Raw genomic sequence first — 25,339 nt, forward strand, 5'->3', positions numbered from 1 at the left:
AGAAATGTTGTGCTACACGGTGGTGATCGATCTTCAGTGACTGTTCTCCAGAGCATCAACACACACTTCCACCTCCATGCTTGTTTGACTCTTTTCCGCTGGCAATAAAGTCCACATATTCCGGTAAGAGTATTTACTCTCCCCTCTTGGTGGCGGACTCACAGTCCCGGCTGATTCCTTAAGGCTGCATTCACACCTATGCAGTTTTAGTGCTTTTTGCATTTTGCAGATTTGCACTACAGTCCATTTAACATTGTTTCCTATGGAACACGTTCTGTAGTGCAAATCTGAAAAATGCAAAAAGCACTAAAAATGCATAGGTGTGAATCCAGCCTTAGTGGACAGTGGTCAACTTGAACTTTTATCCACATTGAGCAGATCTCCACTTCCAGCCTTCCTTACCTCAAGCTGTTTGAATGTATAGTGGCTGTTTGCACTTTCAGTTCTAGTCTTTATATGTGGACTCAATATTTTTTTTTTATTAATGATTGTTAATGGTTGTTTACAGCACTTTGCACTTTATCATTATTGGTATATGTTAATATTACCTCTTACATATTTGTTTTGTATATATGCACATTTATGTTTGTACTGCACATTCATATGGTATATGTTCAAATTGGCATATTGTCACTGTTTTTGCTTGTTTTGCACATGCAATATGGTTTATGTTCAGCGTTGCACTTTTTTGAATTTATCACTGAGAGTAAATAGCCACTGCCAGAAGAGGAGACGGCAATGACATGCATGAAGCAAGCAGGCTGTGCTAGGGAATTGACAAGGACCGAAGCAGCCAAGTTTAAAGGCACATTGCAGTTGATTAAAAATAAAATAAAAATTCTGTGATGCAATTCTTTAGGTTGGTGAAAGGGACGCTTTAACTTGCGCAGAGGTCCAGGACATGGCTTCACTGTCTGATAGGGTACCTAAATACCAAGGGTGGAGAAACAAAATAAAAAGTCCTTTGACAGGTTAAAAAGTTCACCTCCAGGTTGTTAGGTCTGGAATTCAGCCTTAACGCCTTTGATATGGCAATAAGTAACTCTGTAAACAGAAACTTTAAATAGAAATGTAAAGGAAAAACAATTCTCCCATACTAAAGCCTAATGAAATGGGTGGAAGTTTTTAGGAAGGTCATTTATACATACATATATATACGCATTTGTAAATTTGACATGCAGGAACTGAAATGTAAGAATTTTATGAACATTATGAGTATTTAATTAAAATGTGTTATACAAAGATATCAAATGGGGGGGGGGGGGGGGATGGGGTCCTGCTGTGTCAGTGAACTTCTTTCTCATAGACTGTCATTTCTTTACAGCCAAGAGGTGTCAGAACTCTCAGTTCCAGTGTGCAAATGGAGACTGTATCCCTCGAGATTTCATCTGTGACCATGATGATGACTGTGGCGATGGCAGTGATGAAAGAAATTGCAGTAATGTTCATTTTTTTTGCTTGTCTCTGCTTTATTTTAGGTCTAGCAATCTTTAACGTGGTTGTAAAGACTTTATTTTTTTCCTGAAATAAGGAGACATTATACTTACCTGTTCTGTGCAATCATATTGCACAGAGCAGTCCCTTACTTACTCATCTGGACTCCCCTGTCGGTGCTGTCCACTCCTCCTCTCTACTATGTGCCCCTATAGCAAGCTGCTTACTTTGGGGGCACATGTGTGGGTGTGCTTCCAAACTGGGCTGTGTGTGCATCCATAGACACACACACACCCTGGTTGGCACCGCCCCCTACTCCTTCCTTATAGGATTTGACTGACAGCAGTAGGAGCCTATATGGCTCCTGCTGCTCGCAATCTGTCCTGTGAGAGCAGGAAGGGATACCAGCGCTGCTGTAGACAGAGACATCGCTGGATCAAGAGAGGACTTAGGTAAGTGTTTGGCGGAGGTAGGTAGTGGGACATTTTTTACCTTAATGTAGGGAATGCATTAAAGTAAAAAAAATGATTTGGCTCTGTATAACCACTTTAAAGCTGAACTCCGGAAATAAGAACTTTCATTTAAATATATTTATTTTTAGCAACCAAGGATGAACATTCACTTTAAATGACGTTGTAATCCCAGTTATTACCTTATAAAATTAGCAGTGACATCATCACTGTGTTGCACATAGCCCGTGCAGAAGGCAGAGCTGTGGGAGGGACCCTGCAAGCTTCACCCACTACAAGCTGCAGAAAACTCAAGAAGTAGGCAGATACAAGACCAGTCACCCCGCACAGGGCCGTCTTTAAGGCAGGGCAAAAGGGGCAGCTGCCCTCGGCCCTGTCATTGTTGTGGGGCCCAAAGAAGCTCATACTTGCCAACTGTCCCTGTTTAAATTCCCTTGTCCCTTTAGTCCCTTGCTGTTTCCTGATATCTCAGTGTGAAGTGCTGCTACTAATGCTGCCCAGCTCTGCCCTATTGTTGTGTACAGATGACTCACCTGCAGACCTGTGTTTACATGTAAATAACCGGCATTCATATGTAAATAGGGCCAACATTCATATGTAAATAGCTGCATCCGGTGGCATGGATATGTAAATAAAGGTGGCATTCATATGTATATCATGCTTCCCAGCAGTGAAGAGATGATGTGCTGTACCCTCCATCAACCAATCAGTGAGCAGTATTACTGTACAGTAATCTCTAGCAACCAATCAACAAGCAGAAATCATGTGCTAAAGCAAAGATACATTCACTTTTTTCCATCTACTGTGTATCACCACTGCGCTGAGTACAAACTTTAAACTAAGCCACCACTTTATAAAAACGAAATGTGTACAATAATCCTTATCTAAACGATAGAATAAGCAGCGCTGAATATAATATAAATCCACACCAGTGAATTTAGAAATGTTAAATACTATAGATCCACTCCAGTGAACATGAATTACTAAATGATACTTCAATGTGCAAACCCTGCCTTGTGCATACAGAAATAAATAAAAAATGAAAAAATAACTTGTATCAAAATCAATTAACACAAATTATTATATAGTGCATATCACCAGATGAATAGTGATGGCAAATACATACTTGAAACAAATCACCCTGTGACTAAATAATTGTTCAACACTGAAAATAAACAAATAAACAAAAAATGGGAATCAAGTGAATTGCTTCAAGTTCTATCAGACGGTGTCCACTTCCTAAAAAAATGTTTAAGTTACGTTCTCAAGAAGTTTCACAGTGGTGATTGTAACAATTTTTATAGGAAGTGGACACCGTCTGATAGAACTTGAAACCATTCACTTGATTCCCGTTTTTTGTTTATTTGTTTATTTTCAGTGTTGAACAATTATTTAGTCACAGGGTGATTTGTTTCAAGTATGTATTTGCCATCACTATTCATCTGGTGATATGCACTATATAATAATTTGTGTTAATTGATTTTGATACAAGTTATTTTTTCATTTTTTATTTATTTCTGTATGCACAAGGCAGGGTTTGCACAGTGAAGTATCATTTAGTAATTCATGTTCACTGGAGTGGATCTATAGTATTTAACATTTCTAAATTCACTGGTGTGGATTTATACTATATTCAGCGCTGCTTATTCTATCGTTTAGATAAGAAATCATGTGTTGTAACATCTAGCAACTAATCAGTGAGCCGCAATGTGTGCTGTAACCTCTAGCAACCACAGTCAGTGAGCGGTAATGATACACTGTAACCTCTGGCAACCAATCACAATCGCTGCCTGATCTGATTCAGTAAACTGATTTGGAGTCTACCTGCTATTTATTGTATGTCTCAGAGCAGGTGGAGAGCGAAATTGTTTTGTGGGGGGCCCAAGAAAATGTTTGCACAGGGTCCAATCAATATTAAAGACGGCCCTGACCCCGCACAAGGAGAGTGAGCAGTAGTGACTGGTCTTTAATATAGGAAGCTCCTGCACAAAGACTGGGGGGGTTAATTTACTAAAGGCAAATAGACTGTGCACTTTGCAAAGTTCAGTTGTTCCAGAGCTTTTTTTTTTTAAAGGTGTTTATGAATTTTCCATAAAAACACAACATTAAACAATGTAATAAATTAAAAGTAAAATTAAATACAAAGGCACCAGTGATATATATTAGAAGACCAAATATATCTATTTAGGCCTAAGTGACTAGAAACTAGGATATACGAATTCAGGTACCTAGAAAACAAATATACACACATACACACACTCACACAAATACATATACACCATGAACATGTACCAGTCCCTATATGTCATATTCTCAGATTATATAAAACAATGATATAGTATAATGCATGACCATCTGCAGTTTGCCTCCTCAATATCCTGGGCGACATATCCTGGGCCACAATGGCCACACCACACTGCAGGCTGATCTTGATCAGTCTGGGAGGGTAAGACAGTACCCCAAAATGATTTAGAGACATCCAGCCACGGTTGCCAGACTTTAGTGAATTTTTTTGAACATCCTCTACTCTTATATATGAGTTTAAATTTGGGGAGTTCCCCATTAATAATACAGTATAGGGTTTGAATCGTTGGAGCATCTTTCCAGTGTAATAGAATAACTTAACATGCATAATACAGAATTGTATGTAGTAAAATCCGAGCATGGGTTCTGTGCACAAAGTCATTTAGTATACCTAAGGCCGCGTACACACGGGCGGACTGTCTGACGGACTTGGTCCGCTGAAACGTGTTTCAGCGGACAATCCGCTCGTGTGTGGGCTTCAGCAGACTTTTTCAGCGGACAGTCTGGCGGACTAAGTCTTTCGGAATTTCCGTAATATTGTCCGTCCAAACTTGGTTTCAGCGGACAGTCCGCTCGTGAGTAGGCTAGTTCGACGGACTAAGTATGGCGCATGCTCAGAAAGGATTTACACGGCCGAAGGTTGCATTGCAGTGTATTGGACGTCGTATTTCTAGTCCCGTCGTACGTGCCGTACACGTCATTGCGCAAGCTTTCAGCGGACTGTCTGTTCGTCGTGTGTGGTCAAGTCCGTTCATTCAAAAGTAGGACGGACTGTCTGTCGGATTGTCTGACGGACTTAGTTGGACGGATAGTCCGCCCGTGTGCAACTTCTGGAGTTTGAGGTATTGTAAGTGTCAGTTTAGTTAAAAAAAAACAAAAAAAAAAAACAAGTCCCTCCAGTAAGAAGTCAGTCCCAGGCAGCACCAAAACATGTGAAGAAAATCAGCATTAGGTCAATTACATCTAGAGCAAGATGTTCAGGAGCAAGTGTGTCAGTATATGCCTGGATACAACTCAGAGGGGAGGCCATCCAGATCAAGAGTTTTGGTACCTATACCCATGCAGCACTAATCTTCACAGAAGTTGCACTATAGCTTCCATCAATGAAAAGCGTTCTGTGAATGGAAGATGGGTGGATGAAAGAAAGGTCCACCTCCTCCAATCATAGAGTGCTTTTCATTGATGGAAGTAGTTGATAGTACAGCTTCTTTGGATGGAGGTGAGGGGGGGGGGAGGGGCCAAGTGTCGGCATTATCATCAATGTGCCTATGACAAACCCAGCAGCTTGTATTATCCTGGCAGCACCAGAAGATTACTGCTGCATGGGTGTATTGGGAGGGGGCACAGGACTGAAGATTTCATCTAGGACTACAGTCACTAGCAAAATGAACACGTCTCATTGATTGTTGGCACTGTCTCTTGTGCTGATTAAAAAAAAATAAACTAAACTTAGGCTTTAAGTAACCTATAGCAATATCCAATCATCATTTTGTTAGCTGCGCTAAACTAAACCTAAGGGAAGACCTGAAGTTCATATTATTGTAAATCATTGTTTTTTTACATCAGGTTGGTCCACGGTCAGCTCGCCCCACAGTGAAGCGGGTGCCCATCCAGCAGAAATCATAATGGATGTCTGCACTCTGGTAAATGCCAACTTCCTTATTTTATCCATATAAAAGGTAAAAACACATCGCCCACACTACAAGAGAAGAGGAGCTGCTAATGTATTATTGTGGTGGATGTTGCTTTTTCTTCCCTTTTTCTATTGATGGAATGAAGAAATTGGCATTTATTGGTGTGCAGTCATTCATTACTATTCTCAAAGGGAAAACCTGCTTGGTTGCTATCAGATGCTGCAAAATGGATCAATTTAAGCTCTATACACTGTAGTGTCTGATTCCATGTTTGTCTTTTTTGCTTTGCACTTTAGCTTACCCGACATGTAAAGGCGATTACTTCACCTGCCCCAACGGTCGTTGTATACATCAGAGCTGGCTTTGTGATGGGGATGACGACTGTGATGACAATGCCGATGAGAGTGGATGTGGTATGAAATGTCTAATGTTGCTCATGTGTCAAATGTGAGAAGAAAATGCTAAAACTGGCCATGGAAAGTGTCAGTCCATAAAAGTGGTAGAAACATTTTTCACAGTTTTTTAAAATTTTATGACACATGTCTAACAGAAGTGTTATATATAGACAAAATCTAAAGCAAAACAAGGAAGCATATTTCCAAGAAAAAAACACAATGCAATACTATTTTGTATTCAGTAAAAGAAAACTTGCCCTAGAGGTCTCTAGTGCTGCCCCTGCCAATTGGCTGGAAAGATATTTTTGACAGCACAGCAATAGAAAAACATGATTCCAACCATTTAGAAAAGGGGGTATAGCATCGTATGGGGGAAGAGTTCACTTTCCAGCAGTGGATCTGACTTTTTAAAGTAAAGTAGATAATTACACAGAATTTTACAGCTGCTAGAAAGGTATGACATGAGAGAGGGAGCAATAGAGAGATTACTGCAGTATCTATACATAGACACTCTGATTGTTTAACCAATGGAAAAGGTAACTTTGAAGCAGTAGTAAAGTAAAAAAAAAAAAAAAAAAAAAAGATTTCTCCTGCAAGGCAATATCATAATGTGCTAGTATGGATCACATACTGGTACATTATGAAAGACTTACCTTAAAATGAAGCCCTTCAGTGGTGCGCTGCCACCGCGACAGAGGCTTCCATTTTCACCAGGTCTTCCTTCTGGGTTTGTGGACTCTGGCCTTCTGATCTGACTGGCGGAGCCACGATGACATCACTCTTGCTGCACACAGGAATCTTGCCTGCAGTACACAGCTCTGAAGGAACGGCACAGGTATGTCGTTCCTTCAGAGCGCATGCGCAGGTGACGTCACTGGCTGCTGCTCTCTAGAGATACTAATTTTAATTGTAAAAAAAAAAAAAAACAGTTTGCTATCACTTTAAGGTGTTACTAAACCCACAACAGTAAAAGCAGTCTGCATATGCAGTAAAGCATGCTTGTTATATTCACTGTGGAACTTAAGGGGTTAATCCTGCACATTGTGTAAAAAAGTTAGTTTGATCCTGTCTTCTCTGATCCTCCCCTACTTTAACTGCCCCCAATCCATCTCCTGCTAGTACAGAACCTTGGGGCTCGCTGCACATGCTCAGTTTAGTGTGTATTGATAGAGAGGTTTTTTTAGGGGGGAGAGTGCATGTGATCAACACAGGGCCAATCAGCACTGTCCAGACAGAAAGTCAGGGGTCATGGAGCCTCATAGAACAGTCAGAGTAGAATGAAAACTTCTCCTACAAGCCTTAACCAGTGCTCGGCCAGACACTGATAGAAGTCATAAGACTGCTATATACTACTGATGAGAAAGGGTACAGTATTTAGCAGTTTGTGTTTACTAAAATAATTGCATTTCCATGTTCTGTGTATTGTGGGAGACCAGATATAGGTTTAGTAACACATTAAGACAATTAATTTACACTGAAAATGAAATCATACACAATGACCTCATCATGATATGCAGACCTTGCACCTTAGTGACAAAGTCCACTCATTCAATGTGGTCCCCTGCCTAAAATGTTGGAGGAAGTGCCAAAAAAACCTGTGAAGGGAGGAGATAACATGCTTAACGTTTTCTGGCTTTCTCCTTCAGCGTCAGGGCAAGGGTGATGCCATCCTCTTTCTGGTCAGATCTTGGAGAATTTTTAGTAGCCCAGATCTTGCAGGAAGATGATACTACACTGGGGTTTAGAGTCTTCTTGAGAGATTTGGGCTATGGGTTCTAAAGTGCAAGATTTTTTAAACCATTAAAAAAATATTGTCCCAAGTGTAATTTCTTGAATTTGTCTCCCTAGAGAGTGGCCTGAGAGAATGTAGCCCAGGGGAGTGGTCCTGTTCTTTGTCTGGTCAATGCATTCCTATAGATAAAGTTTGTGATGGGACAAGTCACTGCCGCTTTGGAGAAGATGAAAATAATGCCACGGCTGGATGGAACTGTAGTAAGTAGCATTCTGTACAGAACATTCCCTGCCCATGATGCCATATTTACTGTATGTGAGAATCTAAATAGTCAGTCCTAATAGATACCCGTACCCTTTGTATAACTTTTTTTCTATATGTACCCCAATTCTTCCCCATCTTGTGCATATGCACCTGTAGTCTAAAGCAGTTGAAAATAAATGTAAAAGGTAACTCCTGCCTTTGTACGGCCCGGCACAGCCAAAAGCTGAGCAGTGTGGATGGTGTAATGTAGTAGTGTAGATGTTTTTTATACTACCAGAGGTGGGTGGTCTATTTATAAAAAGGTATGCACAGTCAATTGTCCAGCAAATCTGTGTGTACATTAGTTCTGTCTGAAATGAGACAAACTGATTGTTCTTTAGGCTTTTTTCTTTTCTGAACAAATGTTCTTTTATTATGGGCAGTGAAAAAATGCCACATTATGGCAACTAGAAGGATCTGGGGAGCATAGGAAATACACACATCTTTGTAACAAGGTAGAATTTTTTTTATAAACAAGCCCCAAAGAGAGATTTTTATGTATAAAGATAGAGCTGCGCAGTGGCAGTTGGTGCTCCGTTTTTTGGGAGGGGGGGTCGGGCGGCAAACAAACCCCCCGCCAGGTCTGCACTTAACCCATCCAGGTCACAGCTTCCCCCTGCTCCTCCTCCTGGCTAACCCGGTCTTAAGACCCACCTCCTTTCCTGAATGGGCCAGGAGGAGAAGCCAGAAGACAATACTGAATATTGATTCGCTAATGTCAGAAGTGGGTAGGTTCGGGGCGCAGTGCTCTGTGCCCCGAGCTCAAACCTTTTGAAGCCAATTAGAGCCTCAGGCTCTAATCAGGTGCTTCAAAAAACAAACAAAAAATGTATAGAAACCTGAGTCCAGTGCCCCGCATGCAGATTAGGGGGGTGCTTGTTTGTGTTTAATAACTTTTTTATTACAAGCGTATAAAGGAACACAATAATGATAAGAAAATGAGAGGAAGATGAAAGGGAAAAAGTAATATGGGAGGAGAGGAGGCGCATGCACTGTGACCATTATAAAACTGTCAGACTAGAGAAGCCATTAAGAGGCAACAAACAATCACATTACTCAAATAGATTCACTAGAGTCCTGGAAGGGTATCATAGTACAAAGAGGTGGATTTCAACTCGAACCAGCCAGCCCATATCTTACAGTATTTTAAAGTAGAACCCCTGGAGATACGAGAGTTCGAATAGAAGACAGGTCCTCAACTTTATTTAGCCACTGAGACAAAGTATGTACCAGGCCTCTGTCCCCAATAGGATGGCATAAGAGATTTGCCATTGTTTAATACATGTGGGGTTATTGAACTCTTATATCGGCCTATAGGCTCTGTAGTACAATCAAATAAGATGGACCATGGATCAAATCGAAAAGTATTGCCTTGTATTAAAGAGATCATGTTTGTGACTACCAGCCAAAACGTACAGATTACTTTAAGTTATTATAATTCACAATAAAGTTATTTCTCATAATTTAGTGATATTTTTCTAGCCTGTGTCTGACTTTTTGATTTTGGGCCAGGGTGTTAAAGGCCATCTGATATATGCAGATGAATATTAAACAATTTCGTTTTAAATTATTTCATCTAGGTATAGGTAATTGTGCGGCTCTGAGCTGTCAGCATCGCTGCCATGCATCTCCCTCTGGCGGTTCTTGTTATTGCCCTGCAGGATATATAATCAGCACTAATGACAGCAGGACTTGTGTTGGTGAGTAGAAATGTCACATTATCCCCTGTGAAAATACGCAAAACTACACATAAAACATACATTAAAGAAACTCTGTTGCTAAAATCAAACTGTGAATAAAAGATCTGCCTGCGAGTAAGATAGTAAATTCTTACCTAATACTTACCTATTATGAAAAAAAATCATTGCGTAAAGACTGCTCAGAAATTGGCACTCAGAAGGGTGTCGCTCTCCTAGTCTCATGTTGCACTCAGTGTTTCTCCCTGCTGACCCCCTATGTGTTTACTGTGTCTTGTATTCATATGGGAGTTGGCAGGTGGAACCACTAAGCTCCTGTTTATACGTATGGCTGGGGGGGGGGCTTAAAATTAGGCGCTAGAGCTGCCGTTTTACTGACCCTGGCCACTCCCCTTACAGTAGAAAAAAGCCCTATTTATAAATTTGTACCTACATATAAGCCTGCACGGTTTAGGAGATATTCACACTGCATGCAGCCAATGATGTCGCAGACGCATGCACTCTGAAGGGACGGTATATCCATGCCCTCCCTTCAGAGCTCCATGCTGCGGTTCTTCACACATGAATATCAAGTGCCCTCCCCCAGTCACACTATGTGCTCACCTCACAGGGAGATCTTACAAAGGTCCATACAAGCCTTCCCCTTAGGGGTATAACTCCAGTGGCTGGCATCTTCCCTGTTGTTCCTGGGACACTTGTTTCAGCAGTATACCTCATACACATTGTGCACATAAAATGGGAGAAGTCTGAAGTGCTTGAACTGTATAAAAACCTGCCTTTATTAAAACATAAGACTCACACTCACATTTATAGGTGCACTGACTCTGGTGCACTTGGGTAAATCACTATACACATAGAGGGTGCATGGTCACCTCAAATGTCACAGAGATATCTGCAGGTACTCGGCTCTGGAAACACCTGTATACTTCCTGGTGATGCACAATGACATCACAGGCTCCGCCCCACACGTGTTTTGTCACTAGTCATGTGACTTTCTCACCTCTTGACTACATCTCTGTCCAAATTTAATTTACAGTGACACTAAACTCTGATTTAAAAAAAATCTATTCAAGTATGTATTCTTAACTTAAATGGGAACTTCTCCTGAACAGTGAAGTTCTGCTCTTCCTCCTTCTCCTCTTATCCTCTGCCACATTTGGAAGAATTTTTTTTGTGAAGGTGGAGTGGATACCTGGTTTTGATAGGTACCCGCTCCCACTTCCAGTCATATCCACCAGAAGTTCCCCTCCTGCAGCAGATCCACCAGAAGTTCCCCTCCCCCCTCCCTGCCCGCAACCTTCTGGGACACGTCATAGGCCCCAGAAGGCTGCAGGATCATTTACTCAGCACAGTACGAAGCCGGTGGTAAATCTGTGCGGAGTCACAGCCAGCTGCCCACATTTAACATGCTGGTGCCAGGGACCAGAATAGCAGTGGAAAATCGGCTTGGGTGAGGACAGCGCTTGGATCCTTTGACAGGTGAGTGCCTGTTTATTAAATCAGGTACAGTTTTTGTAGTTGCTTACTTTTAATTTTTAAGAGTGAAGCTGCTCTTTTAAAAAAAAAAAAAGTCCCCTCTATTGCTTACAGCCTCCTCCAAATCTCCAAATTAAAGTGGTTGTAAAGCCTTAAGGTTTTTCACCTTAATGCCCCAGAAGAATAGGTTCGGGGCTGCTCTGTGCAAAACCATTGTACAGAGCAGGAAAGTTTAGGCATGTTTTTATTTTTATCTAAAGCGAGGGTTTACAACCACTTTAAGTAGTGGGTGTGTATGGATTATTTTTGGAGACTAAAAAATTTGGTTTAGTGTCATTGTTTAGAACTTTAGAAAAAAGAAAGAGGAAATAAAAAAAAATAATATACCATATACAATAGTGATACAAGTCATATTGTAATTGAAAACCATTTAAAATTGTCTTTTCTTTTCAATCTGCAGCTCTGTAATTTTCAGTAAAATGCAATATGGCAACCTATAGAAATTACATTTCTGGGGGGGGCGTTCTGTGCACCATCAGTGCACAGAACGCTCCCTAGAAATATAATTTCCCTCTTCTGTGATTGGCTTACTGATTTTCCCAGAAGTCTGCCCTAAGATACCAATCAGATTTTGAGCATTCCCTGTAACAAAAATTTAATTTTTGGTGAGATATTCCCAAAAGGATATCACGTCAAAAGGGATGCAGACTCTGCACTTCCCTCATTAGAGCCCTGCCGGTGCAGCCGCTAATTGATAATTAGAAAACCCACTCCTATATAGATTCATACACATGGACACATACAAACAGCTATTTATTCAGTATAACAAAAGGTAGGAATCTGCAACAAAATTAGTTAAAATCCCTGCAATGTACATCGATCACCCAGAGGGGAATGCTTATTTCTCAACAAGTGGAGTTACTCTTTAACAATTCAACATTGATTCCTGTGTAAGTCCCGTCACATTGGATTGTGCTCACTTATTGCTGCACATAGTCTGTGCACATGGAACACCCTGAAAGTTATTGTAGCCTGAAATTCTCATTTGAATATGGCAAAGAGAGTCGAGTGAAAGCAGTGCACTCTACAGGGAGAGCCCAATTCAATTGAAGAATCCACTCACAGGTGCCCAGGCTCAGTGTATCCACTCACACCAGAACAGGATATGCAAAAAGATGGAGGCAGCAACACTGTAATCCGTATGCATATTTATTGACTACATACGAGTGAAAATAAAACAAAGAATCTGACACGTTTTGGTGAGAGCCTTAGTAGTGCTACGCTTAAGAATCTCTATGAAATGCGTGAGGTCCTTTGTTTTATTTTCACTCTTATGTAGTTAATAAATATGCATAAGGATTGCAGTGCTCCTTAGTAGATATGTGCGATTCGTACAAATTTCCCTAAATTCGTACGTTCGGGAGGATCCGAAATACGAATTGCCATACGTCCGAATTCTGTACGAAATACGGACTTTTGTTTATGAATCCGAAGGAGGAAGTCAGCACAGCACAGGGATGGTGAGAGCCCCTCATTTAATGAAAATTTGTATTTTGGATAGGAAATTCTTCAACGGAATTCCGTATTTCGGATAAAAAACAAACTTCCATCAGCATCAACTGTCATATTGAGGTATATTTTTGCCTTTAAATTCAGCGTAAGGAACGTTTGTGCAAGTTAACGAACCTAACGGCAATTCGTATTTCGTACAAATTGAAACGGAATTTCGGACACGAAATACGAAGTACAAATTAATTTGAATACGAACCGTAACAGAACAGAACGAAACAAATTTATTGACAGCGCCTATGTCTACTCCTTAGCTGTACTGCTCAGAGCCCATGCACTGGCACAAAGCATGCTCCCTGTGTGTGAGTAGATACTCTGGCCTTCCCAGGATGTGCTACGATATGACCAGGGCCGGTGCTAGCACTAGGCAAACTAAGCAGCCTTCTAGGGAACTCTGCTGCCTAGGGCACCTGGCCACTGGTGTTCCTACTCTCTTCTCTCTGCAGCAAGCAACTAAGTCTCAGCATCAGCAGGCAGCCACCGCTCCGTTTGCGCATAGTGTCAGAGGCGCAGCGCCTGGTGGAGGACTGTGTAGGCCTGCGCCCCAACTCCCGAATGATTGGAAGCAAGAAAATATTCATTGATGGGCACTGGTGAAGCTGCACTTGATGGGTGCTAGTGAGGCTACATTGATGCACACTGGTAGGTTGCATTAATGGGCACTGGTAGGTTGCATTGATGGGTGCTGGTGAGGCTGCATTGATGTGCGCTGGTAAGTTGCATTGATGGGCGCTGGTGAGGCTGCATTTGATGGGCGCTGGTGAGGCTGCACTTGGTGGGCGCTGGTGAGGCTGCATTGATGGGTGCTGATGAGGTTGCATTTGATGGGCACTGGTGAGGCTGCATTTGATAGGCACTGGAGAGGCTGCGTTGATGGGCGCTGGTGAGGCTGCAGTTGATGGGCGCTGGTGAGGCTGCATTTGATAGGTGCTGGTGAGGCTACATTTGATGGGCGCTGGTGAGGCTGCATTGATGGGCGCTGGTGAGGCTGAATTTGATGGCCGCTGGTAGGCTGCATTGATGGGCACCGGTGAGGCTGAATTTGATGGCTGCTGGTAGGCTGCATTGATGGGCACTGGTGAGGCTGAATTTGATGGCCGCTGGTAGACTGCATTGATGGCCACTGGTAGGCTGCATTTTATGGGTGCTTCATTAGAAAGATGGGGTATAAATTGGCAGGGCAAAGGGGATGGAGTCAGGGGTGGAGCCGGGGGGGGGGGCAGCAAAATTAGGTGTCAAAAATCCTTGCACCAGCCCTGGATATGACATCAGCAGGTTATGCAGACGGGGCCGAGTAGTAAGGCACACATCATCATTTGTAAGATCTGTCTCAGGAATGTATTCTCTAGTGGAATACCTTCAGCCTGTAGCCTTCCTTTAAGGATGTGAAATAGTAGATTTGTGGATGTGTTTTCCTCCGCAATAGGAAGCATGCAAGGTCCAGATTTGCTTGTTTTTGCTCTCTTTGATGATTCCTCTTTCTCAGATTTAAACAGTCCAAATATAACATTACCTTAGGAGACTTGTAACCAAAAAAAAAGCTTTCTATGGTAACCAAATATTGACATTTGTTCCACCTTCAAAGCAACAAGATGAAGCATTGATGCCATTTATAACAGAACATAGCTGATTGCATCAACATGGAGATAAAGTTTAAAGCTGGGATGGGATTTCAATTCACAAGGGTTATATCCAGCTGCTGCCTGGAGAGATCACTGGCGGACTGCGGTCTTATTGAAAATGGCTTTGACTTTTAACAGAGGGAAGTTTTGTATAATAATAAAAGCAGTGCTAATACTACTACTACAACTACTAACAATAATACGTTATTATTATTATTAAATCCATATCAGCATTACATACCTCATTGTTCTTTTTTAGAGGCTGTGAATATTAAAAGTCCATCATGTGACCTTAAAGTGATTGTAAAGTCTCATTTTTTTCCCTATAAAAATAACAAACATGTTATACCTACCTCCTCTGTGCAGTGGTTTTGCACAGAGCAGCCTGGATCTTCCTCTTCTCGGGTGCATCTTCTGTGATCCTGGCCCCTCCCTCCTATTCAGTGCCCCACAGCAAGCAGCTTGCTATGGGGGCACCCAAACTGAGCAGCAGCTCCGTGTGTCCATTCAGACACAAAGCTGTGGTTCGGCCCCACCCCCTCTCTCTCCTGATAGATTAACTGACTTTGATTGACAGCAGCGAGAGCCAGTGGCTTGGAGAGAGAGTCCTGGACAGCCGAGACACTCATGGACAGAGATGGAGGCTCCGGTTAGTATTGGGGGGGGGGGGGGGGGGTTCTGCTGCACACAGAAGGCTTTTTATCTTATTGCATAGAATGCATTATGCAGGGGTCCGGTGCGTCCCCGTTCACCGTTTCAGGTCCGATATCAGCCCAAATTTTTGGATGAATTTGGACCTGAAACGGACCAAAAGGTGCACAGGACCCTATGCAAATTCTCACCGGAGCTGCAGCAGAGATATGCGAACCGGCTCCATAGAGAGCCAGTCAAAATCTCCTGCTATTGCAAATATTTTGCAATAATGTGAACCCAGCCTCAAAGAGAACCTGTGGGCAGGATATAGACATTTGAGTATTTATATTATATTTCTTTTTGGATAGAGCGAAGAGGGATTAGAACCTCTGTCAGTATTTGATGCTGTCTTTGCCCCCCCCCCCCCCCCCCCTTAAGGAGATTCACCTTCTCTATTTGTCTTGTTAACCATTATTGTTGAAAGTGAAAGTAAAAGAAAATCACAAATCTTGGGTTGTCCCCAGAAAAGTAATAGAGGGGAAATCTTCCAACGGGGAAACTAATTGTGGTGACCTGGGGGGCCCCAAGAAATTCCCATAATTTGCAGGGATTTCCTCTCACTTCCTGTTTGGCTATGGGACATGAAGTGAAGGTCAAACTCTGCGATAGGACACACATGGCGAAATAAAATCTAACAGGGGTTATAAACCTCCCTTGCTCTATCCAAAATTAGAAAAAAAAAAGTTTTGCCTATAGTGCTACTTTAAAAGGCAGTGAGCGAGCTTGATAACAAGCCCCCACTGACATATGTAGCTGCAGCCACTGTATAGTAATTCTTCTTCAAGTTTCACAGCAGAAACACTGCAGTCCTCTGAGTCAGTGTTCTCAGCAGCTCAGCTCACCCTGCTCTGCCCTTTTTGCTGTGACCCAGAAGCTTTCCAGCCTTCTGATTACATGCGTGATTTGACTTAGATGGCTAGTGTTTCTGAAGGTATTTTTTAAGGATAAACTGGTCCACAGTGACTGCAGCTGCAGAGATCAGTGAGAGCTTGTTTTAGGTTAATATGATGTTTGTTAAAGAAACCCTGCAATGAAATAAAATCATTTGAGCAAAGGCCCTATCTTTAAAGGAGGGACTGAATATGTATGCCAGCCATAGGCGTGCGCACATGGTGTGCCAGGTGTGCCTGGGCACACCCTAATCACCCTGTGTGGTACAGACTGCCCCTCTTTAAAGCCTTGATAATTTACTAATGCCCCCCTAACAGGGCTCTTAAAAAATGTGTAAAAAAATGAATAAAAAATAAAATTGCAAAAAATAATAAAAAATAAAATAATATAAATAAAAACTACTGCCATCATCCACTGCCCTACTGACACTATCATATAACACACGTGTTTGAACTTTGAGGTGCACACACTAATGTAATAGGCTGTGCACACATATGATGCCAGCTGAGTCGAATGGTGCTCTGTTGCAAAGAACTAATCCCACAAATTCTACTGAGAAAACCACACTTCCAGGCGTGTTCAACCTTTGTGGTCCCCTGCAGCTCATACTGGTTCCTTCCTCTGACACTGCTACATCCTAAAGTGACATCAGGCTCGGAGGGAATGAGTGAGGGCCACTACTCTGCTGGTCAATATGAATGGGGCTGTTTTGATACAGAGGGGTTGGTTTACTAAAGGCAAATAAACGGTGCACTTTGCAAAGGACAGTTGCACTCTGCAAGTGAGGTAAAGTTTCACTTTGCCAAGAAAGTCTAGAGAAAAAAAAAAGCACTTTTGCTTGCATATGATTGGATGATGGAATTCAGCAGAGCTTCACCTAATTAACTAAGCTCTGGAGCAACTGCTCTTGTAGTGCATAGTGGGGGAGGATTTACTCACGCTGGAGTGTGCAAAATCTGGTGCAACTTTGCATGGAAACCAATCAGCTCCCAGGTTTTATTGTCCACTATACTTACTCCTTCTGGAGGTAGGGAACACAAGGGCATGGGGTGCAGCTTGACTTTTACAGGAAATGCAAGTTTTGACAATATTTGCATATTATTTAAGCTGTCTATATATCGCTGAATCTACATGTTCTGCATCTACATTTCATACAGCCTGTACTTATTGCTTTTTTTAATTATTTTATGTTTTTTTCATCGTCATGACTTGTTTTATAAATGTGTTTAATAGTTTGTATTTGCTATATCTAGCCACACCTTAATTATTGACTTAGGAATCCTTTAAGTTTTATAATACATACTTTGGTGATGTTTATTTTGATTTAGATTTTAATGATTGTCAAGTATGGGGCATATGTGATCAGCTTTGTGAAGACCGGATGGGCAGCCACCGCTGCGGTTGTGTAGATGGTTATATCTTGGAGCATAATAAGCACTGCAGAGCCAACACATCCAGTAAGTAATAACAATAACCCCTGTGTGGTATTAATACTGCGACAAGTGTGTGGAAGTAATAATGTAATTGGATGGGACTGCTTGTTTTTTTTTTCAACCTTTGCATTTACTAAGTTTGAAGTACAATAATATAGTAAATTAAGTCAAATTTGATCCATCAGGAAAGAAAGATGGGTTGGCAGGCGTTTAAAATAAGAACATGCAGGTTTATATGTCTACATTTTGAAGTGTAGCTAAAGCCCAACATTTTTATTTAGTTTTGGATAGAGTTAGAAATGATTAAGATCCCTGACATTATTTTTTTCTTTCTGTCTTCATGTAATTGTGGAGATTTTACTTTACTTCCCACCTCCAACATACAATAAGAGAGTGGAAATTTCCTGCAAAGTGAGGGAAATTCTCTCATAGGCAGTTCTTCAACAAGTTTCCACCCTTGACAATTTCGTCTCTCTGCCAATTTTGGTGACAACTCTAATTTTTTTTTAATCGAGCACTATGAATATATAGTCAAGGCCCTTAGCTGGAATAGCTTAACCAATTATCAGAGAGCACCAGCCCTATATATAAAGTATACGTAAAGGGGAAATGTTGAGAAATTGGGCGTTAAATGGTGGTTCCCTGATAAGGTAACATACATATATATTGATTAAAAAAACTGTATTTATTCAAGCATAGAAAAAGACATCCATATATCAAAAAGAGGGCTATCAAAAAAGCCCAAACATATATCAAATTAAATATATACAGTATGACATCCAAGGGTGTTTGCATGGAGATTGCCAACATGTTTCATGACCAAACGCCCACTTCTTCAGGGCTTTATTCCATACATTATGGCTCCACACCTTTAGATTGTCTGGTGTGTTTGGACTAAGGGGAGACCAAATGATAGACCATCTTGTGGATAGCAAGCACATAGCAAGAAATACCCGATGGATTCAGGGAGCAGTTATTGTAAGCACCCTCATCTGGATATAATGAATAGGTGGAGCTCTAGATAATGGCTGCACACATCCATCGCCAAATGGATAACGTCCAATGTTTCCCACATGTAAAGTGTTTAATCCAAGGAGGAGGGGTCACACATCTCCTGTGCAGGGATGGGGGAAGCGAGGGTATTACTCTCATACAGAAAGAACCCCAAATATGTCTATTAGGGTCTCCTGAGGACCCCACAATCCAGCACAACTCTACATTTTGGACTTTTTTTTACTCTGTGTTCTTGTGGCAATGCTCATCATTTTTTTAAAGAGAGAATGAATCTCCCTATCAGGGACATAGACAGCAATAAAGCCTGAAGAGAGTTCTAACTCATAATAACATGATGTACATGATGTTTCCCCTAAGTAGATTATGTTTCCTCATACATGGCCATAATGAAAGTGACACCCTTTTTGACATCTGAATTCCCAGTTATTTGCTTTCAGGAGAGGTTTTTGGTGGTGCGTGACACCATCATTTGCCTTTGTGATGTCAATGGTAGACAAGCAAGAACTGGAAATTCAAGTGGAAATATTTTGCCACTGTACCCAAATGATATAAAGATACAAGTTTGATTATTACTATAAATTTCATATAGTGTAAATACATATGTTGCTTTACAAATAAACTTTAGGTAGGTCTTGTGTATGGCTAGTTTAAAGTCTTTTTAAAGCCAAGACATTTATTCAGTATTGGATAGAGTAGGGAATGGTTAGAACCCCTGTCAGTTTTCTTTTGCCTTCTGTGTCCCATTTGGGAGAATTACCTTCACTTCCTGTCCTCTGGAAACATCAGGAAGTGATTGAAATCTTAGGCAGTTGTCACTGAAACAAGTGTCTGTTTTTACTGTTTTGGTAACAACTCAAAGATTAGGATTTCGCCTCATATTGGGGTTAATTTACTAAAGACAAAAAGACTGCACTTTGCAAACTTTGCAGTTGCACTCTACAAGTGTAGAAATGTAGTTGCTCCAGAGATTTATTTTATTTTTGTGATTTGGTATTTGTTTCTAAAGTGCAGCTTTACCATATTTACTGGGCTCTGGAGCAACTGCACTTGCAGAGTACAAGTGCACTTTGCAAATTGCACTGTATATTTGCCAATAGTAAATCAACCCCATGGTGCCCTCATTTTTTGCCTATAGTTCTACTTTAAGAACCAATAAACCATTTTGGGTCTCTCTTCCCCTTGGTATGGCACTCCTGTTAAATTCCTATACTTTGAGTAACATTTTTGGTAACCGTTGAAAGGGATTTTTGCTTTATGTGATCAGTCTTGGTCAAGCCAGTAAGATTGTTCAATGATTGCATCTTCATTACTTTGAGTGAATCGTTGTTGAAACCGCAGAGCCTCTTAGATATATTCTCTTCAAGCAATGAAAAAATACTATGGGGGTTCTATGTTTTCCTAGCTTTATCCAATTTAAAAAAAAAAAAAACACAAGTTTGGCTTTAGAAACACTTTAACTGCTAGTCAATGTCAATGTCTAAATAGTATTGAGGTGTAAATATTTTGAGATAACATGTTATTACTATTCTAGCTGGTCCACCCTGGATTATTTTCTCCAATGGGCGGGATTTACTAATCGGTGACACCCACGGAAACAGTTATCGAACTTTAGTGCAGTCACAGAATCGAGGAACGGCTGTAGGAGTGGATTTTCATTTTCAGTTACGACGAGTCTTTTGGACAGACACCGTACAAGACAAGGTATTTTTCTGTTACTGCAAAGTTGGCCTAAAAGTAATTTTCCACGACTTTACAATTTTCTTGCTTTTTATGCCATAATTCGTAAACAAATTTGTGGTGTCTTAATTTATGTCAGGCAGTGCAAGCATCATCCTTGTTGAACATGTCCTGATGAGATTTCACTTCCTTACACAGATACACAACAGGAAGTGTGAGGATATCATACCAAATGGCTCTGAAATCCTATCTAGATTTCACATTTACTTATGTTTCAGTGACAAATGTAACATTTTAGGCTTCTCAACACTTTCTGTCCTGGTAACAGCAGTCATCAGAACAAGAAGTGTGGTTCACTTTGCAGCAGGGTCATAGACAGCAATAAAAGCTTAACAAAGACCCTAAGGCCGCGTACACACGCGCGGACTGTTCGCCCAACTTTGTCCGTCCAACAGTTTCGGCAAACAGTCCGCTCAAACTTAGCATGGACGGACATGGCCACACACGACGGACGAACAGTTTGCTGAAACCGTGCGTGATGACGTGAACGGCACGTACGACGGGACGAAAAATACAACGTCCTATACACTGCATTATAGCTTTCGGCGTGAAAATCCTTTCTGAGCATGCGCGCAACTTTGTTTGACGAACAAGCCTACACACGAGCGGACTGTTCGCTGAAACAAGGTTTCAGCGGACAGTTTTACGGAATTTCCGAAAAACCTTGTCCGTCCAACTGTCCGCTGAAACTGTCCGCTGAAAGCCCACACACGAGCGGACTGTCCGCCCAAACACTGTTCAGCGGACAAAGTTGGACGAACAGTCCGCCTGTGTGTACGCGGCCTTACTCTGTATCCAAAACAATAAATACTGTATTTATCGGAGTATAGCACGTGCCGGCATATAACACACACCCCAAGTTTAGGAGGGAATTTTAAGGAAAAAAACTTTTAGGAGGGAAGTTTAAGGAAAAAAAAACTTACTTTTAAATGCCCATCAATGCAGCCTCATCAGTGTCCATCTGCAGCCTTGTCCATAATTGCACCCTTTTCAGTGTCATTTGCAGCCTTGTCATGCAGCCTTGTCCATCATTTGCAGCCTTGTCAGTTTTATTTGCAGCTTGCCTTTTAAAAATGGCTACAATGGCTACAGAGCCGGATGTCCTGTGTATCTCGGCAGCGCTCGGTAGTTCTTGGCAGCTTTAGGCTGCCTTCGGCCGTTCTCGGCAGCTTTCAGCCGTTCTCGGTGGCTTTTGAAAGCCGCCGAGAAGGGCCGAAGGCGGATGAAAGCCGCCCAGTGGCTCACAACGGCAGGGAATCTGCGTATAACATGCACCTGCAATTTCCCCCTGATTTTAAGGGGGGAAAAGTGGGTGTTATACGCCGATAAATACGGTAAGTTTTGTCTGAAGTTACACTTACAATTAGATTTTAACCCCAGAAATGCACATCACTTAAAGGCCCTTTCACCTGGGCTGTCTGATGAGGTCCGCCTGTCAGTTTTTCAGGCGGAACTGATCGGACACTCCATTCACCCCTATGGAGCAACGGATGCCAGAGGTGACATGTCCGCTGACAACCACCGCTATACGATCTGATCCTGTCTGCCAAATCCAGACGGATGGTGTCCTATTTTCCATGCATCTGGCGGATCAGATCAGATGGAGGAGAGTGGGACTGACAGGTCCATCTCTGCACAGTGAGCGGAGACAGACCTGTCATCCGCCTGCTCAGTGGGGATCAACGGAGTGATCTCTGCTGAGCAAATGACATCCGTTTATAACAGAGGCGCCCACATGAAAGGGGCCTATGTCACTGCAATACATGCCAGGGGGTCAGCAGTTTCCAATATGCTGTAATCTGCAATTATAAGACTCACAGAGATGCCTGTTTCACACACCTTCCATATTCGAATATATGGTGACATGATAACTTAGGCACCATGCACATTGAGCGTTTAGTTCCAGTGCATGAGATTCTGCCATTTAAGTGCAGGTGTAGAGCACAGGTACCCTGTCTAGCTCCACTGCTAGCAGCCTGTCAAACTCTGTGATGGGCTGACAGCTGTTGCGGCTGGACTGTGCACCTAGCTGTATGAACATTTATGTGCCCAGGGATGAATACCTGGAATGCAAGTCAGCATTCTAAAAATTCTTCCCTGAGGCTGAGTTCACACTGCAGCACACTCGGCTCACAGCAGGAGTCCGATGCATCTCCATTTACTGTTTCAGGTCTGAATTTAGCCTGAATTTTGGGCTGAATTACGACCTGAAATGGGGCAAAAGACGTAAAGGGCTCCTGTGAAATTTGTACCAGAGCCGTTGCCGAGATATGTGAACCGGCTCTATAGAGAGCCCGTCACAATCTTCTGGTATGCAAAACCATCCAGTCCCATCCAGCCAGAGCAGTTTTCAGATTTTCATAGCAATTGACAGGCTGACAGTAGTGGGGTTGCATGTTGCACCTTAATTTACTAGCAATGGAGAATGCAAAATCTAGTGCAGCTGTGCATAGAAACTGGCTTCCAGGTTTTTTAAGCTTAATTGAATAAGCTGAAGTTAGAAGCTAATTGGCTACAATGCACAGCTGCACCAAATTTTGCACTCTCCAGTTTTAGTAAATCCACCCCTAACATTTCAGAGCCTCATGCACAATGTGTATTGGGCATATTTGCATGTCTTTCAATTGAGTTGCATCCTCATGATCAACTATTTGGCTACATACAGCAACCAGCAGATGTACCTCATATAGAAACTATCAAGTATACCTTTTGAAAAGATATACAATTAAAAAACTATTAACAGATTTATAGTGAAGAAAACAAGTATTTAATCCCCTGCTGATTTTGTAGGTTTGCCCACTGACAAAGAAATGATCAGTCTATAATTTTACTGGTGGGTTTATTTTAACAGTGAGAGACAGAATAACAGCAAAAATATATAGAAAAATGCATTTAAAAAAAGTTAGAAATTGATTCGCATTTTAACAATCCTTTAAGGCTGATCCTTTAAGGCTCCCATACAGGTAATGAGCTGAGATTAGGAGGACTCTCTTAAAGGGAGTGCTCCTAATCTCAGCTTGTTACCTGTATAAAAGACACCTGTCCACAGAAGCAATCAATCAGATTTAATTTCTCCACCATGGCCAAGACCAAAGAGCTGTCCAAGGATGTCAGGGACAAGATTGTAGACATACACAAGGCTCCAATGGGCTACAAGACCATTGCCAAGCAGCTTGGTGAGAGGGTGACAACAGTTGGTGCGATTATTTGCAAATGTAAGAAACGCAAAATAACTGTCAATCTCCCTTGGTCTGGGGCTCCATACAAGATCTCAACTTGTGGAGTTTCAATGACCATGAGGACAGTGAGGAATCAGCCCACAACTACACGGGAGGCTCTTGTCAATGCTCTCAAGGCAACTGGGACCCTAGTCACAAAGAAAACAATTGTTAACACACTACGCTTTGAAGGATTGAAATCCTGCAGCTCCCGCAAAGTCCCCCTGCTCAAAAAAGCACATGTTCAGGCCCCTCTGAAATTTGCTAACGAACATCTCAATAATTCAGAGGAGAACTGGGTGAAAGTGTTGTGGTCAGATGAGACCAAAATTAAGCTCTTTGGTATCAACTCAACTCGCCGTGTTTGGAGGAGGAGGAATGCTGCCTATGACCCAAAAACACCATCCCTACTGTCAAACATGGAGGTGGAAACATTATGCTCTGTGGGTGTATTTCTGCTAAGAGGACAGGATAACTTTACAGCATCAAAGGGATGATGGATGGGGCCATGTACCGTCAGATTTTGGGTGAGAAACTCCTTCTCTCAGCCAGGGCATTGAAAATGGGTCGTGGATGGGTATTCCAACATGACAATGACCCAAAACACATGGGAAAGGCAACAAAGTAATGGCTCAAGAAGAAGCAGCCATTCTCCAGACCTTAATCCCATAGAAAATATGTGGCGGGAGCCGAAGGTTCGACATCAGCCTCGAAACCTTAATGACTTGGAGAGGCTCTGCAAAGAGGAGTGGGACAAAATCCCTCCTGAGATGTGTGCAAACCTGGGGGCCAACTACAAGAAACGTCTGACCTCTGTGATTGCCAATAAGAGTTTTACCACCAAGTACTAAGTCATGTTTTGCGAAGGGTTCAAATATGTATTTCACTCATTAAAATCCGGATCAATTTAAAACTTTTTTTGAAATGCGTTTTTCTGGATATTTTTGTTGTTATTCAATCTCTCGCTATTAAAATAAACCTTACATTAAAATTATAGACTGGTCATTTCTTTGTCAGTGGGCAAATACTTTTTTCCCCTTACTGTTTTGGTCTTAAAACAATAAAAATATTGAACTTAATATTTATAATAAGTCACATTCTCATGTATACAGAAACCATCTTTACACAGATTACAGATTCCCATTAAAAAGTATTTATTGATAACAATGTATTAGGTAAGAAAATATTAAAACTATTTTAATTGCGACTTTCATATTTGTATTGCATGACAGACGTTAAACAAAGCGCTCCATTATAAGGGCGTCTTGTTCTGCCTCCCATGTACTTCTTAATGGAGTCAAATGCCTAATAGTGGGCATTCTTTCAAAATTAGCCAATCCTTTACAAGTCATTTTTGGAAACCTGATCCTGCCGGTGCAAAAGTACCTTTTTCATGAATGATAAAAATCACATTTTTCCTGCATATTTGTCTTTGGACGGTAATGGATCTCTTGACAGAATACAAACTGAAAAGTCATTGTTTGAGCAGATAATTAGCTTTGAAATGACCAGAAACTGACACAGGATGGTATGCACTGCATAAAAAGTTGTTGGCGTGTCAAGTTTCAAGAAAAACTGTTAAAAAACAATAAGCATAAACCAGGAATTGGACTGCATTTATTGTGTGGGGTAAAGAGTTTCATACATGTGCAGAGCTTTTAGTTGAGGGTCACAATTGTTTTATGTTATCAACCATTTTAGACTGGGAGAGGCTGGG

The 25,339-nt window shown here is 41.6% G+C and overlaps 1 protein-coding gene across 2 annotated transcripts in view; it reads left to right on the forward strand.

Moving 5' to 3' along the window:
- Positions 1-25,339, forward strand: part of LRP2 (LDL receptor related protein 2) — a 348,324-nt gene that overhangs the window by 109,459 nt on the left and 213,526 nt on the right. For both annotated transcript variants that reach the window (XM_077447895.1, XM_077447894.1), the window contains exons 6-11: positions 1,325-1,438; positions 6,139-6,255; positions 8,086-8,229; positions 9,853-9,972; positions 17,549-17,677; positions 20,199-20,368. In XM_077447895.1, coding sequence (XP_077304021.1) covers positions 1,325-1,438; positions 6,139-6,255; positions 8,086-8,229; positions 9,853-9,972; positions 17,549-17,677; positions 20,199-20,368 — 794 coding nt within the window. The remainder of the gene's footprint in view (positions 1-1,324; positions 1,439-6,138; positions 6,256-8,085; positions 8,230-9,852; positions 9,973-17,548; positions 17,678-20,198; positions 20,369-25,339) is intronic.

This window comes from Lithobates pipiens, unplaced genomic scaffold (assembly GCF_037356315.1).
Source record: "Lithobates pipiens isolate NorthernLeopardFrog02 unplaced genomic scaffold, aLitPip1_a1.2 Scaffold_22, whole genome shotgun sequence".
Taxonomy (NCBI): domain Eukaryota; kingdom Metazoa; phylum Chordata; class Amphibia; order Anura; family Ranidae; genus Lithobates; species Lithobates pipiens.